General features: G+C 39.2%; 1 protein-coding gene across 1 annotated transcript in view; it reads left to right on the top strand.

Moving 5' to 3' along the window:
- The window catches only part of LOC126474628 (meiosis-specific with OB domain-containing protein), a 236,203-nt gene extending 221,102 nt beyond the window's left edge, over positions 1–15,101 (top strand). The window contains exon 9 of the mRNA XM_050102107.1: positions 14,913–15,101. Within this exon, the coding sequence (XP_049958064.1) occupies positions 14,913–15,101 (189 nt within the window). The remainder of the gene's footprint in view (positions 1–14,912) is intronic.
- Positions 15,102–17,376: the final 2,275 nt, after the last annotated feature.

Here is a 17,376-nt window from a genome sequence, read left to right as displayed (position 1 = left end):
GTGAAGGCCTTTTTGAGGCTTTCAGCATACTGGGCAAGGGAGTTCTCATCACTGCAGATACATTGTCCATGGGTGGCTGGGCTGTATAGGAGGGGATTTTTTGGTGTGGAAGTGATGGAGACTGCCGAAATGCAGGTACTTTTGGTGTTCATTGGTTCATTGGGTTTAATATAGACAGAGGTGTGGATGGAGTCATCTGCAATGTGGAGGTCAACATCCAGGAAGATACTCTGTAAACTGAAGATAGTGCGGGGGGGGGGGGGGGGGGGGGGATGAAAGCAACTAATGATATTAACTGCATCGAGACTTTATGTGGAATCGGTGGTGACAAGTGTGAAAATGTTTGCTGGACTCGGACTCGAACTTGGGGTGCGCTAACATGGTGTTACATTAACCACTGCACCACCAAGACACAAAAGTTTTGCACAAATGCACAGACTGTCTTGGCATGCTCCCTGGCCAACCCACACTCCCAACTTGGCACCACGTATCTGCAGTTGAACAATGATGTGCATCCTCACTGAAGATTCAATTATATGAATGTGCAAAATCCACAACTATGACACATACCTGTAAATTGAAGATACTTTATGCAGAATCGGTGGCGATGAGTGAAAATGTGTACTGTACTGTGACTCGAGCCTGGGATCTCCTGTTTACTAGGCAGCTGCATTAACCACTGCGCCACCCGAATGCAGCGTTTATCACAAATGCACAAACAATTTTGGCGTGCTTCCTGGTCAACCCATACTCCCACCTAGTGCCGCCTGTCAGCAGTTCCTTCCATGTTCTTCATGGTTGTTAATTTTAGATTCCCACCAGAGGTCAAACATTGATGTGCATGTGCACTGAAGATTGTGGATTCATTGCACACTGAGGCGAATCTGTTGTTTCAGACATGTGGATAAGGTGTCTTCGCCCTGAGCCCAGATCATGAAGATACCATCAATGCCTGAACCAGTGTAGGAAATTGTCTAGATGTCCCATAAACAGTTAAGCATAGGAGGATGCTATACAGGTGCCAAAGGCTGTGTTGCAGATTTGTTTGTACACCTTCATTTCAAAAGAAAAATAGTTGTTGGTCAGAATATAATTGAAAAGGTGTATAAGGAATGAGGTGGTTGGTTTGGAGTCTGAAGGATGTTGGGTGAGGATGAGTTCGATGGTGTCAAGGCCGTGGGCATGATGGTGTTGGCGTAAAAGGTGGTGGCATCAACAGGAACAAGTAGGGATCCACGAGGTAAACGGATGGGGACAGCGGAAAGTCAGTGAAGGAAGTGGTTACTATCTTTGGAGTAGGAGCCTATATAAAGGGCAGTTGGTTTGAGGTATTGGTCAACAAGACTAGAAATTCTTTCAGTGGGAGCACAACAGGCAGCTACAATGGGACGTCCAAGATTGCTGGGTTTGTGGATTTTGGCGAGTATGTAGAAGGTGGATGTGCTGGTGGTTGTTGTGGTGAGGAGGGAGATGGACTCAGCTGAGAGGTTCTGGGAAGGGCCTACTAATTCCATGTAGCAGGTGAAGTCTGAATTGAATTGAATGAAATTTTAATTTTATTTAGCTATTACAGCAATTGACAAAGTCAAGTTATATATATACAAGTTATACAGCATATATACAAGAAGATCAATATGTCACTATTGGTTTTCCATAAAATACAATATTTAAAATCAAATAATGTGAAAACATTACATCATAAATTACTCAGTTAAAGAAATTATGCTGTACTCTCCAAACCGGTACCTCGATGACATTTTACAGTCATAAAATTCCTGTAGTGAGTAGCAAGGATTTGCAACTAGCCAACTGAATAATTTGTATTAAATAAATCAGATGGAGCTTCTACCTATTGTAGTGGCAGTTTGTTAAACATATTCATACCTACCACTTCGTAGCTGTTCAGTGACTTGGATAATCTGTAGTAATGTATGTCAAGATGGCTACTATTTCTGGTTCCATGCGAGTGTACATCTCTTCTATGCTGGTATTCTGATAAGTTGCTCTTTATATGCAGTAGGGCAATGTAAATATACAAGTTTATAAAAGTTAATATTTTTAAGTTGATAAACAGTGGTTTGCAGTGGGCCAGTTCATCTCTGTTTGTGATAATTCGAATTACTTTCTTCTGAAGTACCAAAATGTCCTGAAGGTGTGAGCTATTGCCCCATATTAAAACCCCATAAGATATAATGCTTTGGAAAAAAAAGCAAAGTAGGCTGATCTTACATAGGCCACAGGTACATGGTTTTTTAAATTCCTTAACAAATACACCACTCTAGACAGCCTTGCACTAACGTATTTAATGTGTGGCTCCCAAGTCAATCTACTGTCTGTAACAATACCTAAGAACTTAACACTATCCAGGAAGTCTGCTACTGGCAGATCTCTTAAACTAAATACAATTTTTTGAGTTTTACTCTCATTAAGCAGGAACCCATTAGCATGAAACCAGACTGATGCTTGTGATATTGTGTCATTTGCCACAGTTTGGAGCATATCCATGTCTGAGCTGATACTGAAAAAAGTGGTATCATCTGTATAGAGGATGGAGTGAGTATTTATGTAAGATGGTAGATCGTTTGTCATTAGGATAAATATCAGAGGTCCTAATACTGAGCCTTGTGGCACACTGCACTTAACTTCAGCTAGTTGTGACCTCTCTTTACCAATACAAACAATTTGTTTACGGTTGCTGAGGAAAGATTCGAAGATGTTGTCAACTTCACTGTTTGTGATTCCATAATAAACTAGTTTGTTGAGGAATGAAATATGCTCCACACAATTGAAGGCTTTTATAAGATCACAAAAGGTAACCTGAGCAAATTTTTTTCCTTCATAAGCATTAAGCACTTTTTTAATCAGGGAGTCAATGGCATGGACTGTGGATTTGCCCTTCCTAAAGCCAAATTGTACTGCAGTAATAATGTTATTACATGTCAGATAATCACACAACTGGGAGTTGATGATAGATTCAAAAACTTTAGATAAAATAGGTGTCAGAGATATTGGGTGATAGCTAGATGGGCAATTTTTGTCTCCTTTCTTGTAAATGGGCACTACCCTGGATAATTTTGATACATCTGGGAATACTCCTTCAGTTAGACATCTGTTTATACATTTAGTAAAAGGATATACTATGTTCCCAATTATCTTTTTTAACATATTTCAAGAAATACCATACATATCTTCACCATCAGAGGGCCTAAAATTATTTACAATAGTTAAAACAACATCTGGTGTGACCTCTGTTAAAAGGAATCTGTCTTTCAAGGTGTAGTCTACATTATGATATTTAATGAGTTCAGCTACAGTTTCTTGCTGTCTCCCAATGCTTTCCCTAATTTGGTTAACAGATTTTATACAGTAGTTATTAAATTCATCTGCTGAAATTTCTACCTCAGCTTTCTACTTGCATTTGGCCACTGAATTTATTATAGTCCATGTTTTTTTGCATTTATTTTTTGATGACTCAATGCTGACTAGGTTATGTTGTTTTTTTGGCCTCATTTAAAGCATATTTATATTCCTTTTGTGCTCTTGAGTACCTTTGTTTAGCCATATCAGTTTTCTGAAGTCTAAGAATCTCTATACAACAAGCACCTCCTTTTCATATTGGCTAGTTGAGCGGTATACCATGGATTCTTTTTCCTATGTCTATTACTGTTACTTTGAGGGTTAACTTTACATTTGTATTGAGGGCAGTTGGTCTCGAATATATTTAACAAAGAATGAAAAAATCTATCGAACAATGTATTGGCAGAGCCCTGGGCATTATTGTTAAACATATGTGACCAGTCATAATTACTAAGTGAGACCATGCAATTAGACAATTTTTCTTGGTCTTGTGATGACTATTTTAGGCTCTTTAAACTCCTTATAGTCCATATTAGGCCTATCTGTACCTACTTTTACCCAATTGTTATTCTGTATACTACAAAATTATAGCAATTTCTTTCCATGCATGTTTGTTCACTGTAGGCCTCTGCTTTAGGTTCCAGGTGACACCAGATAATTTTACTTCTAACATGTCTGTCAATTTGTGTGAATGTTTCCTTGCTGGCTACTAATAGTAAATTTGCAATTAGTGCAATAATGTCAATACCAGTTTCCTGTTTTGTAGCAATGTCAGTGTTTTGTTCTATTAAGGTATTTTCATGAATAACTGTGAGTTTAACTTTGGCACTAATATTTTCTCCCGGGTTTTTCACAGAAAGGGTTGTTTAAGCTACAGCAGTTTTTATAGTATTTTCAAACCTCTCCATTCTAGATTCAGTATCTTCTAATCATGAGTTTAACTAATCATAATTTCTTTTCATTTCAGTTTTGCTTAGTTGACAGTTGAGCACTATTGGTGGACAAATTACCACTATTTGTTTGCATGTTATTCTGCAGTTCTCCTAACTTTCCTAAGATTGTTCTTAAAATCTCCCACTGGTCAAGTTTCTTATCCATTGGTTTGTAACTTTCACTTTCAAAATTATCTTGACTGCCCCTCTACTACACAATTTTTATGTCAATTTTGTCACTCATTGTAACTTTGTGGGTTAGCACTTACCTCCAAAATATTGTGATATTCAGTATGTATCAGTACTTAGCTTGATTTCTATTCTATTGCCTGGTATAATGACCCTTCAAAATCTTTTCATTTATATTCATCTAACGAATACTCGTACATCTTTGGGCTTCTGTGGTTATGCTGTGTTGTGAAATTTCTGCTCTTTGAATTAATGGCGATTTCTCTTCTTGACATTAACATTTGTTATAAAATATTAATTTGTGGTTCTTTTATTTAATCTGCAAGTAAAACATGATTAGATTCCAACAATGATTATTCTAGCCACCCCTATGCTGAGCGCCACATATGACAATTCTGTACTGAATATGTCAGTAGTGATTTTACATCTCAATTACCTGGCAAAATACTGCAAAGCACTTTGTTGCTCAGATAAACAGTCAGCTCATAAATCATCTTCACTTATCTTTTCAATAGGCTGGCCATTGTTTTATTCATTTTATTACATTCATAGTAAATTTGTGGGTTCTTTAAATAACTTGCATGGGCTCAAGTATTGTTTTATAATTTTGCACTTTTATTAAGTTATTTTCTTTAACCACATCATCCATGTAAATTTCATTGTGTGTGATTGCAAGTGTGATTATGTGTTTCCGGAATTTACATACAATTTTTATGTTAGTGGCTGTTTTTCTAGATGCATTACTTATGTACAGCTTTTTGAAGTTAATGACAGTTGAAAATAAATTAAATATTTGTAACAAATTTTGTAAGCAAGTTCTTATGTTATTTTGCTATCAGTTATAACATATAAAGTATAGAATTTATGACTGATGATTTAGAAGTAACTATAATTGTGCATCGTGATTAATAATAGACAATTTGACAGTTTTTTTGGTGACTTTGAGAAAATCACTTTTCAGGTAGTTGCTTTATGTTTTTGAAATTACTGATATTTGACTGAAAATAAGAATTACAGAAACGTTTGCATTTAGAAATTAAACATGTTGATTAGAATTTACTTTAATTGTTTGTATAATTTAAAAGTGAAACACAGGTCAAATCTGGCTGGAAATCTGATGGTATCGTACACTGCAGTAAGGAGAAAGAGGGTTCCACTAGAGCTTCTTTTGAAGGAGAGATCCTTCAGCAGTTGCGCACTACAAAAACTACTCAAAATTATTAAGAAAAGCTATTAAAATCAAGGGACATGTATATAATGTAAGAAATCAGTAATTCCAACAACAGCCCAAAGTCTATATGGAATGCAGTAAAATGAGATATAGGATAGTCAGCCACAGAACAGGATAACATCACAGTCTTTACTGAATGGAAGGCCTATTAGTAATGAATTACAGATATCAAATATATTTATCAATCATTTCTTAAATATAATGGAATGTAGAGGGGCAAATAGGTTAAGAGAAAAATCAAAGCAGTATGTTAAAAAAGCAGCTGTCATAAAATTCTATCATATAAATGTTTCGGCAATTTCTCCTCCTGAAATTAAGAAGTTTACGTATTCTCTCAAAAATAAAAGCTCATCTAGTTTTAATGGTGTTTCCAAGATTTGTTCCTGTATAATAAGCCCTGTCTTATCTGAAATATGTAATGCATCACCAACTCAATATATTTTTGCCTTTGCCATTGTCAAACCCATCTTTAAGGAATGTGATGGGAGAGATGGCAATAACTACTGACATGTTACACTGCTGACACCATTTTCCCAAATTTCTGAGAAGGTGATGTATTCTAGAATGATATCTCACTAGAGGAACAACAGTATTCTCAGCAAATCACAGTTGGGATTTCGGAAGAGTTGCTCTACCTAGAATGCCATTTACATGTTCATAACAAAATAGCGCTGGCTGGTATTTTCTGTAACCTGTGTAAATCACAATATTCTCCTAGATAAACTGAAGTTTTATAGTACTGATGGTATAGCCAACCAATGTATACTGTTTTGTCTAACCAAAACAATGCAGAAAGTTTTATTAGTTATTTAACAAGTGTAATCCAGGGACATTATCCAAACTGGGGTGAAATCAAGTACAGGGTTCACCAAGACGCAATCTTAGGTTTGCTATTGTTTCAATAAATAAATAAATGATCTTCTGTCTAATATACAACAGGCAGATTTAGTTCTTTTTGCAGATGACACTAGTGTTGTTATCAGTCCAAGCATACATACAGGAAGAGAGGAAATGGCAAACAGAGGTCTTAACAGAATCATTGACTGATTTTCTGTGAATGATCTCACCATAAATTTTAAGAAGATGCAACATATTCAGTTCTGTACATATTTGGGTACTACACCAATGACAAGTAAAACACATGGCAAGGAAATAATAAATAAGGCAGAACCTTCAAAATTCTGAGGTGTCCATATTGATGAGGATTTAAACCAGAAAAAGCACATTTTTCAAACTGTTTGAACAGTTTAGTTCAGTCACATTTGCACTTAGAATCATTGTGAATCTTGGGTGGGGGGAGAAAACAGTAAGTTGGTGTATTTTGCATAAATAATGCACCGCAGTTCAAAAGGGACAGTGATGTACACACCTGCAATACAAGAAAAAATGATGTTCTATACACCATATTAAGGTTGTCTTTGCACATAAAGGGGTGCACAATGCTGTGAATAAAATTTTTGATAACTTACCCAGCAATGTAAAATGTCTGACAGATAGCAAAGTAAAATTTGAAAACAAACTAAAAAAAGTTTCTCCTTCACAACTCCTTCTATTCCCTAGAAGAATTTCTATTACTATAATGTGTAAAATGTGATGGATAGGAATTACTAACTCACATCTCTTGATTTAATTTAAAAATTTATAAATCTTCAGCATGTAGCTATATTTACTAATTAATTTGCAGTGTAGATGTAAAAGGACTCATTCCACATTATTATGATTTATTGCACAAATGATTCATGGAACATGAAATTAACTAACTAAATTGCATTCTTGTAACATATCTTGATGAGGGTACATTTATTTTATTTTATTATTATTATTTATTTATTTATTTGTATTTATTTTTTTTTTTTTTCCAACATAGTGGAGACCATAATTTTTTTCCAGACTTCACCATCTCAACTTCAACAAGATTGGGATGAATGATCTTTCCAATTTTATATGATCCATGACAATAGTGACTGTCTTTACTTCTATGTTGATTCCAGAAGATCTAATATGCATTTTAATTAAGACCCAGTCACCTACTTCATATGCAATCAGGTTCACAATTGGGTCATGCACGTTTTCTTTCTTTTGCCTTCTTTTTCACTGTCTCTGATGCTATTCTGAGTTGTTATTCTTGTATTAGTTCATCCCTCATAAAAAATACTGACTTTTTTTCACCAAAAAGTACAGTGCCAGCTGAGTTATTACACAAACTATTGATGACTCTTTCAAAGTTGCTTAACTTCTCAATCCAGTTCTTATGCTTTTTCCACAGTGAGCATGGAACAGACTTCCCAACTGATTCATGTTTTTCTGATGGATTTGATGAATTTGATGATAGCCTATAAGAAGATATCAAAATGTGCCAAATTTCTAGTTCCTGTATAAAATTTCTGAAGATTTGAGTGAAATTACAGACCATTATCTGACAAAATGTACTCTGATCTTATTTATGAAGTATTCGGCTTTGGTTTTTAATCATAATTTTGCTATCAGATTTTCTTAATGGATGGGGTGCCATGCAGATTTCAAAAAGACATTCAAAATAATCAATTCGCATGAAGATTTCTTTAGATTGTAGCAATGGGCCATTAAGATCAATTGCTGAATTTTGTCCAAGCTTTTTGGTGTAGTAGTTGTTGTTGTGGTCTTCAGTTCAGAGACTGGTTTGATGCAGCTCTCCATGCTACTCTATCCTGTGCAAGCTTCTTCATCTCCCAGTACCTACAGCAACCTACATCCTTTTGAATCTGCTTAGTGTATTCATCTCTTGGTCTCCCTCCAATACTAATTTGGTGATCCCTTGATGCCTCAGAAGGTGACCAACCAACCGATCCCTTCTTCTAGTCAAGTTGTGCCACAAATTTCTCTTCTCCCCAATTCTATTCAATACCTCCTCATTAGTTATGTGATCTATCCATCTAATCTTCAGCATTCTTCTGTAGCACCACATTTCAAAAGCTTCTATTCTCTTCTTGTCCAAACTATTTATTTCACTTCCATACATGGCTACACTCCATACAAATACTTTCAGAAACGGCTTCCTGACACTTAAATCTATACTCGATGTTAACAAATTTCTCTTTTTCAGAAACACTTTCCTTGCCATTTTATATCCTCTCAGCTTCGACCATCATCAGTTATTTTGCTCCCCAAATAGCAAAACTCCTTTACTACTTTAAGTGTCTCATTTCCTAATCTAATTGTCTCAGCATCACCCGACTTCATTCGACTACATTCCATTATCCTCGTTTTGCTTTTGTTGATGTTCATATTATATCGTCCTTTCAAGGCACTGTCGATTCCGTTCAACTGCTCTTCCAGGTCCTTTGCTGTCTCTGACAGAATTACAATGTCATCAGAAAACCTCAAAGGTTTTATTTCTTCTCCATGGATTTTAATTCCTACTCAGAATTTTTCTTTTGTTTCTTTTACTATTTGCTCAATATACAGATTGAATGACATTGGGGAGAGGCTACAACACTGTCTCACTCCCTTCCCAACCACTGCTTCCCTTTCATGCCCCTCGACTCTTATAACTGCCATCTGGTTTCTGTACAAATTGTAAATAGCCTTTCGCTCCCTGTATTTTGCCCCTGCTACCTTCAGAATTTGAAAGAGAGTATTCCAGTCAACATTGTCAAAAGCTTCCTCTAAGGCTACAAATGCTAGAAACGTAGGTTTGCCTTTCCTTAATCTATCTTCTAAGATAAGTTGTAGGGTTGGTATTGCCTCACGTGTCAACATTTCTATGGAATGAACACTGATATTCCCCGAGGTCAGCTTCTACCAGTTTTTCCATTCGCGTTATTATTTTGCACCCCTGACTTATTGAACTGATGGTTCAGTAATTTTCACATCTGTCAACACCTGCTTTCTTTGGTATTGGAATTATTATATTCTTCTTGATGTCTGAGAGTATTTTGCCTGTCTCATACATCTTGCTCACCAGATGGTGGAGTTTTGTCAGGGCTGGCTCTCCCAAGGCTGTCAGTTGTTCTAATGGAATGTTGTCTACTCCCAGGGCCTTGTTTCAACTTAGGTCTTTCAGTGCTCTGTCAAACTCCTCACACAGTATCATATCACCCATTTCATCTTCATCCTCTTCCATTTCCATAATATTGTCCTCAAGTACATCGCCCTTGTATAGACCCTCTTTATACTCCTTCTAACTTGCTGCTTTCCCTTCTTTGCTTAGAACTGGGTTTTCATCTGAGCTCTTGATATTCATACAAGTGGTTCTTTTTTCTCCAAAGGTCTCTTTAATTTTCCTGTAGGTAGTATCTATCTTACCCCTAGTGAGAGATGCCTCTACATCGTTACATTTGTTCTCTAGCCATCCCTGCTTAGCCATTTTGCACTTCCTGTCGATCTCATTTTTGAGACATTTGTGTTCCTTTTTGCCTGATTCATTTGCTGCATTTTTATATTTTCTCCTTTCAGCAATTAAGTTCAATATCTCTTCTGTTATCCAAGGATTTCTACTAGCCCTCGTCTTTTTATCTACTTGATCCTCTGCTGCCTTCACTATTTCATCCCTCAAAGCTACCCATTCTTCTTCTATTGAATTTCTTTCCCCCATTCCTGTCAATCATCCCCTAACGCTCTTCCTGAAACTCTTTACAACCTCCGGTTCTGTCAATTTATCCAGGTCCCATCTCCTTAAATTCCCACCTTTTTGCAGTTTCTTCAGTTTTAATCTACAGTTCATAACCAGTAAACTGTGGTCAGAGTCCACATCTGCCCCTGGAAATGTCTTACAGTTTAAAACCTGCTTCCTAAACCTCTGTCTTACCATTATACACTCCTGGAAATGGAAAAAAGAACACATTGACACCGGTGTGTCAGACCCACCATACTTGCTCCGGACACTGCGAGAGGGCTGTACAAGCAATGATCACACGCACGGCACAGCGGACACACCAGGAACCGCGGTGTTGGCCGTCGAATGGCGCGAGCTGCGCAGCATTTGTGCACCGCCACCGCCAGTGTCAGCCAGTTTGCCGTGGCATACGGAGCTCCATCGCAGTCTTTAACACTGGTAGCATGCCGCGACAGCGTGGACGTGAACTGTATGTGCAGTTGATGGACTTTGAGTGAGGGCGTATAGTGGGCATGCGGGAGGCCGGGTGGACGTACCGCCGAATTGCTCAACACATGGGGCGTGAGGTCTCCACAGTACATCGATGTTGTCGCCAGTGGTCGGCGGAAGGTGCACGTGCCCGTCGACCTGGGACCGGACCGCAGCGACGCACGGATGCACGCCAAGACCGTAGGATCCTACGCAGTGCCGTAGGGGACCGCACCGCCACTTCCCAGCAAATTAGGGACACTGTTGCTCCTGGGGTATCAGCGAGGACCATTCGCAACCGTCTCCATGAAGCTGGGCTACGGTCCCGCACACCGTTAGGCCATCTTCCGCTCACGCCCCAACATCGTGCAGCCCGCCTCCAGTGGTGTCGCGACAGGCGTGAATGGAGGGACGAATGGAGACGTGTCGTCTTCAGCGATGAGAGTCGCTTCTTCCTTGGTGCCAATGATGGTCGTATGCGTGTTTGGCGCCGTGCAGGTGAGCGCCACAATCAGGACTGCATACGACCGAGGCACACAGGACCAACACCTGGCATCATGGTGTGGGGAGCGATCTCCTACACTGGCCGTACACCACTGGTGATCGTCGAGGGGACACTGAATAGTGCACGGTACATCCAAACCGTCATCGAACCCATCGTTCTACCATTCCTAGACCGGCAAGGGAACTTGCTGTTCCAACAGGACAATGCACGTCCGCATGTATCCCGTGCCACCCAACGTGCTCTAGAAGGTGTAAGTCAACTACCCTGGCCAGCAAGATCTTCAGATCTGTCCCCCATTGAGCATGTTTGGGACTGGATGAAGCGTCGTCTCACGCGGTCTGCACGTCCAGCACGAACACGCTGGTCCAACTGACGCGCCAGGTGGAAATGGCATGGCAAGCCGTTCCACAGGACTACATCCAGCATCTCTACGATCGTCTCCATGGGAGAATAGCAGCCTGCATTGCTGCGAAAGGTGGATATACACTGTACTAGTGCCGACATTGTGCATGCTCTGTTGCCTGTGTCTATGTGCCTGTGGTTCTGTCAGTGTGATCATGTGATGTATCTGACCCCAGGAATGTGTCAATAAAGTTTCCCCTTCCTGGGACAATGAATTCACGGTGTTCTTATTTCAATTTCCAGGAGTGTATAATCTATCTGAAACCTTCCAGTATCTCCAGCCCTCTTCTATGTATACAACCTTCTTTCATAATTTGGTATAGTACTGTGCATAAAACCCATATTTCACAAGAATTTAATATATTTCTTTCTTTCCAGGCCATGTTGTCAAAAACTACACTTCCTTGAAACTTCATCCATTTGTGTGGTCTGAAGTAAGCATAATTAATGTACACATATGTTGTGAGTTCATCTACACTGTTTCTGGGTACAAATAGCCTCTAATTACTGAGTAAGTTCTTCTATATTACATGGCATCATGCACTAAATAATATTGATGTAAGCAGGACCAGTTTAAGGCAAAGCAACACAACCTACCACGTGGGGTGCCGAGCTTAGATGGGCACCAAAGGTACCACAACTATGAGACTTCTGTACAGGATGTATCACAATTAGCCCTTGAGCACACATGCCATTTTTATAAGACAATTAGGCACATGGCATACTTTTACACACGTACAGAATAAATGTCTTTATGTGACCAAAATAAGCATGTATGAGCAAAACCACAGTGTAAGCTCACTCCAATTAAACAATGATAAAATAAACTTACAGTATATGTTCTAAAGCCCTCTTCAACTAAACAGTAACAAAATAAACTTTCATTGTCTCATTCTGTTGGTGGTACAAGTGTTACCCCACAGTGATGACCCACTCAAAGCATTACACAGCACAGGTGCATCAGATCCCTGCCAATTGTTTATTTGATTATTAATCATCTTGTAGATGACTGCCTCATTGTGAGATTGTGCTGCTAGCTCTTAATCTGTGTCATTTTCTTGCATAGATCATAAATTTTTTCTGACCAAGTCCACCCCTGCTCACTTGGATGTATAAAACCACAATGTATCACTGTGCTAGATGAAACAATAAAGAAAGAATAGGTATGGGCTGACAATTATAAAACAACAATGAAAAAATAAAAGACAATGTTATTTGTGGTTGGCACACTTCATACATAGGTGTGCCCACTCAAGGGTTAATAGCAGCCATTTTGGGCCACCAAGCAGATAGGGGAACCAAGGACACCCAAGTCACAAATAGTTACAAAAATAAACATGAATGAAGGTGTGCAAGGAAGAAATGTGAGAAGGGGCGAGGGCACCAAGTGAGTCACTTGTGTGGAAAAATGTTCTTAAACTGCCCCTAGATGTATGTTGTCTTGGTAGACTCCCATATTTTTCTTTGGCCTCTTTATGAATTTCATCTGTCTCCTGTTCTTGTCTGACACTGCACAGAAATTTTTGTATAAAACATTTACCTTTTACAACTCTCATAAAATGAATTCTCAAAATCAAACAATGAAGACTCCTGGTATGAACAGGAACAGCCTGAACCACTTCCTTCACCAGGGCTTCGATTATCTATTGTCATGCCCATAAATGAAAGTCATCCTACCCAAGACACTTTCCACCTCTCCTGAAGTGGTGTCCTGTTGCCCACCCAACCTACACACCATCATAGTCCATCCCTATGCCACTCCAAATCCCAACCCCTTGTCACAAGGATCATATCCTTGTGGAAGTCCCAGGTGCAAGACCTGCCCCACACACCCAGCATTTCATATTACAGGCCCGTCACAGGTTTGTCCTACACCATCAGGGGCTGGGCCATCTCTGAAAGCAGCTATGTCGTTTACCAGTTTTGCTGCAAACATTGCACATCTTTTTATATTGCTGTGACTGTCTACCAGGATGGATGGCCACCACCAAACTATAGCCATGGGCAAAGTAGACCACCCTGTGGCGCAACATGCAGCTGAGCATAACATGCTTGATTTAAACAACTTCTTCACCACTCAAAGCCATCTAGACCCTTCCCTCCACCAACAGCATTTCTGAACTGTGCAGATTGGAGTTTTCCTTACAACACATTATCCCCTTCCATAATTATCCCAGCCTTAACCAATGGTAACATACTGTCCCCACACCCTCCACCCAACAGTTTCTACCTCCTCCTGTGCTGTCATCTCCTCCCCATTCTCATCTTGCACCTTCTTTGTTTGCCACCCTCTGCCAACACACCTGCCCATCTTTCCCAACTCCTCTCTCTTTTTTCACTCCTTTTATTCCCCACCTCACTGCCCCACAACTTCCTGACTTTATGCCTGTTGGCATTCTAGTCACTGCGCACTCCACCAGACAGCATTCCCCCCCCCCCCCCCTCTCTCTCTCTCTCTCTCTCTCTCTCTCTCTCTCTCTCTCTCTCTCTCTCTCTCCACCTGTACCCTACTATCCCTTCCCCTTCCCTGCCCCCTCCAGATATTACTGCTTGTGTCCCATGCAATATTCGCATTCCAGCCTGAGATGCAGGAGATGGTCATCATTTGTGCATGAGGTATCCTTACATTCTTGTATGAATGGTGTGAGTGTGTCCCTTTTGCTGATGAAGGCTGTGGCCAAAAGCTATATGTAAGAGTCTTTTAATTGTACCTGTCTGCAACTTAAAGTGTCTTCTTTACAGAAAATGAATTCTCACATTTTTCCATGTGGGATGAGTGATATTAATGTAATCACTCTCCTTTGAGTCTTGCAAGTTCCAGGACAATGTTTTATCATCTTGCCATATGTCATGAGGTACCAACGGAATAGTTCACCAAAGCTTCTTAGCCACTATGACTGATGAACTCTGTCATAGAATTGAAGGCACAATGGAATGAGGTACTCATATGTATCATCTTAGCTCTGTCCCACTCAGCACCTACCAGTGCTGCAATTTTCATGACTGTACATAATATAATGTGTCCTTACTTATCCGGCAAGCCTCTTTTCACTAAAGAGGAAGATACTGTGCATAAATGAGTACATAATAGGAAATAAACATTATGATAAATGTTGACTTCAAAAGTAAATAGAATATTGATGTTTACATAGTCTTCAGTTTTACATCCTCTCTTTTGTGTAGTATTACATTATTAGCCTTTTCTATTTTTTTTTCTCTTTATTTCTATTCAAGGTTAATGAATTTCTGGCCATGAAAGATGATTCAAGGACTGCACTAAAGTGGTGCTTACTTATGGAACGCTGTGCAGCAAGAATTATGGTGTTGCGGCCATCCTCAGAGCAACGACGCCCTCTTGTTTCTGTATTGGCATGTTCAGTTGCAAATCCTGTAGAAGTTGCAGCACATATTCCAATTTTTTAGTCATTCTATAAAGTTTTATGATATAAAATTTAATACTATGTCATGCTGTCTGTTGCTGTCAATGTGTTGTACCAAATAAGATTAAATGTGAATTCTTGTTTTTTTTAGCTTTAAGTAGGTTTCACTTAATGAATTATTGGCAATTATTGTCATTGAACTTTAATTTTCTGTAAAGAAATTGTATATATGTATTGCTCAAATGTCAATGAAATGAGTTTTTAGTTGACACACAAGCATGTTCACATGCAAACATCATGGGTTATGCATTCACATTACTATATAAGTAATAAGTCTTGAAAACAAAGTGAAGATCCATCATTACTGACGACCATAGAGTACTTAGAGAATGAAGTATCAAATGATAACTCAGACTAATATAAGAAACACTGTTTAGACAGAATTACGACTCAGTGGAATGGAAATGGTTGCTCAGCATCCCAGCTCATTTATGGCCAGCCATACTGAAGTATTTTCATAATGCACCATAAGATCATTTGACATTTGTGAAGGCCCTTGATAGAAACAGAAGTAGGTATCATTGGCCAGATCTCTGGAAATCTGTAAGACTTTACGCTGGCCACTATAGGGAATGACAACAACAGCATGTGCTTCAATTACTTGTGGACATCTTGCACTAATTTCTCCTCCATTTGTTTCATTTCAGTGGACTGTAATTAAATTCTTGTTTAACTAGATGGTCAGCTGCCTACCTTACCTGCTATACTGTTACCAAAGCTGTACTGAAGGCTGGAACTCTCAAAATTGCCAGATTTCTTGTTGAGAGCCTGATTTTGAAGCATGGAACACAAAATTATGCTCTGACTGTGAAAAGGTGTTTGAGTCAGTACCGGTGTTAGAAGAAATTTGACAGTGCAGCATTGCTCACAGGATGACAATTTCCTACCACACATAGAAAAATGGCTTCTTTAAACATTATAATAAGATTTTGGCAGATATTTATGTTGGTATGATACAGTGAAACTTCAATTTTATGTTCTGCAATTTTATGTTTTCCATGATTCTACACCATACATTTGTAGCCCCTGTGAAAAGTCCATAAGATCAATGCTAAAAATTGCCTGATTTTAATTTCTTCCTAGTAAAGTTTACGTCAATTCTAAGTTCTTATTCAGTGTCTCACTTGACTTCATCCTGTTTTCATACTCTTGGCCTTTGATGTGACTGAACAACTTATAAGTGGCACAAAAGGCAGATGGTTTGCACCACAGGTAGTGACAGAGTTAAGAGAATATTGTAGGCCATTGTGGAGAGGGGAGACGTGAGAGACGAAATGCTGATGTAGTCCACGATCAGTGTTGCCAGCACAACTTGCAACATTTAGCTCCACCACATACTTATAATAGAACTACTGCTAGGTTGCAGTGGTAATGGAAAAACAAGACAGTTGTTGCAAAGTGTTCAGGACTGAACCAATACGTGACAAAGAGGCCCAGCCACCACCTTTTCTTGTTCCACTTATAACTCAGTCTCATCTTTCTCCATGTATTTCTGATGTCCTGTATTCAGCAACAATATCAACCTTTTAAATTCAAACACTGAGTCTCAATGAATGTGCTCGATCAGAATCAAGGAAATGTCGCTTCCGGCTTTCTTTCTTTCTTCCCCCCCCCCCCCCCCCCCCCTTCAGTCTACTAACTGGTTTGATGCGGCCCGCCACGAATTCCTTTCCTGTGCTAACCTCTTCATCTCAGAGTAGCACTTGCAACCTACGTCCTCAATTATTTGCTTGACATATTCCAATCTCTGTCTTCCTCTACAGTTTTTGCCCTCTACAGCTCCCTCTAGTACCATGGAAGCCATTTCCTCATGTCTTAGCAGATGTCCTATCATCCTGTCCCTTCTCCTTATCAGTGTTTTCCACATATTCCTTTCCTCTCCGATTCTGCGTAGAACCTCCTCATTCCTTACCTTATCAGTCCACCTAATTTTCAACATTCGTCTGTAGCACCACATCTCAAATGCTTCGATTCTCTTCTGTTCCGGTTTTCCCACAGTTCATGTTTCACTACCATACAATGCTGTAGTCCAGACGTACATTCTCAGAAATTTCTTCCTCAAATTAAGGCCGGTAGTTGATATTAGTAGACTTCTCTTGGCCAGAAATGCCTTTTTTGCCATAGCGAGTCTGCTTTTGATGTCCTCCTTGCTCAGTCCGTCATTGGTTATTTTACTGCCTAGGTAGCAGAATTCCTTAACTTCATTGACTTCGTGACCATCAATCCTGATGTTAAATTTCTCGATGTTCTCATTTCTA

Source organism: Schistocerca serialis, chromosome 4 (assembly GCF_023864345.2).
Source record: "Schistocerca serialis cubense isolate TAMUIC-IGC-003099 chromosome 4, iqSchSeri2.2, whole genome shotgun sequence".
Lineage (NCBI taxonomy): Eukaryota > Metazoa > Arthropoda > Insecta > Orthoptera > Acrididae > Schistocerca > Schistocerca serialis.
The sequence above is the reverse complement of the archived record's forward strand: the minus strand, read 5'-3'. Positions and strand labels throughout refer to the sequence as shown.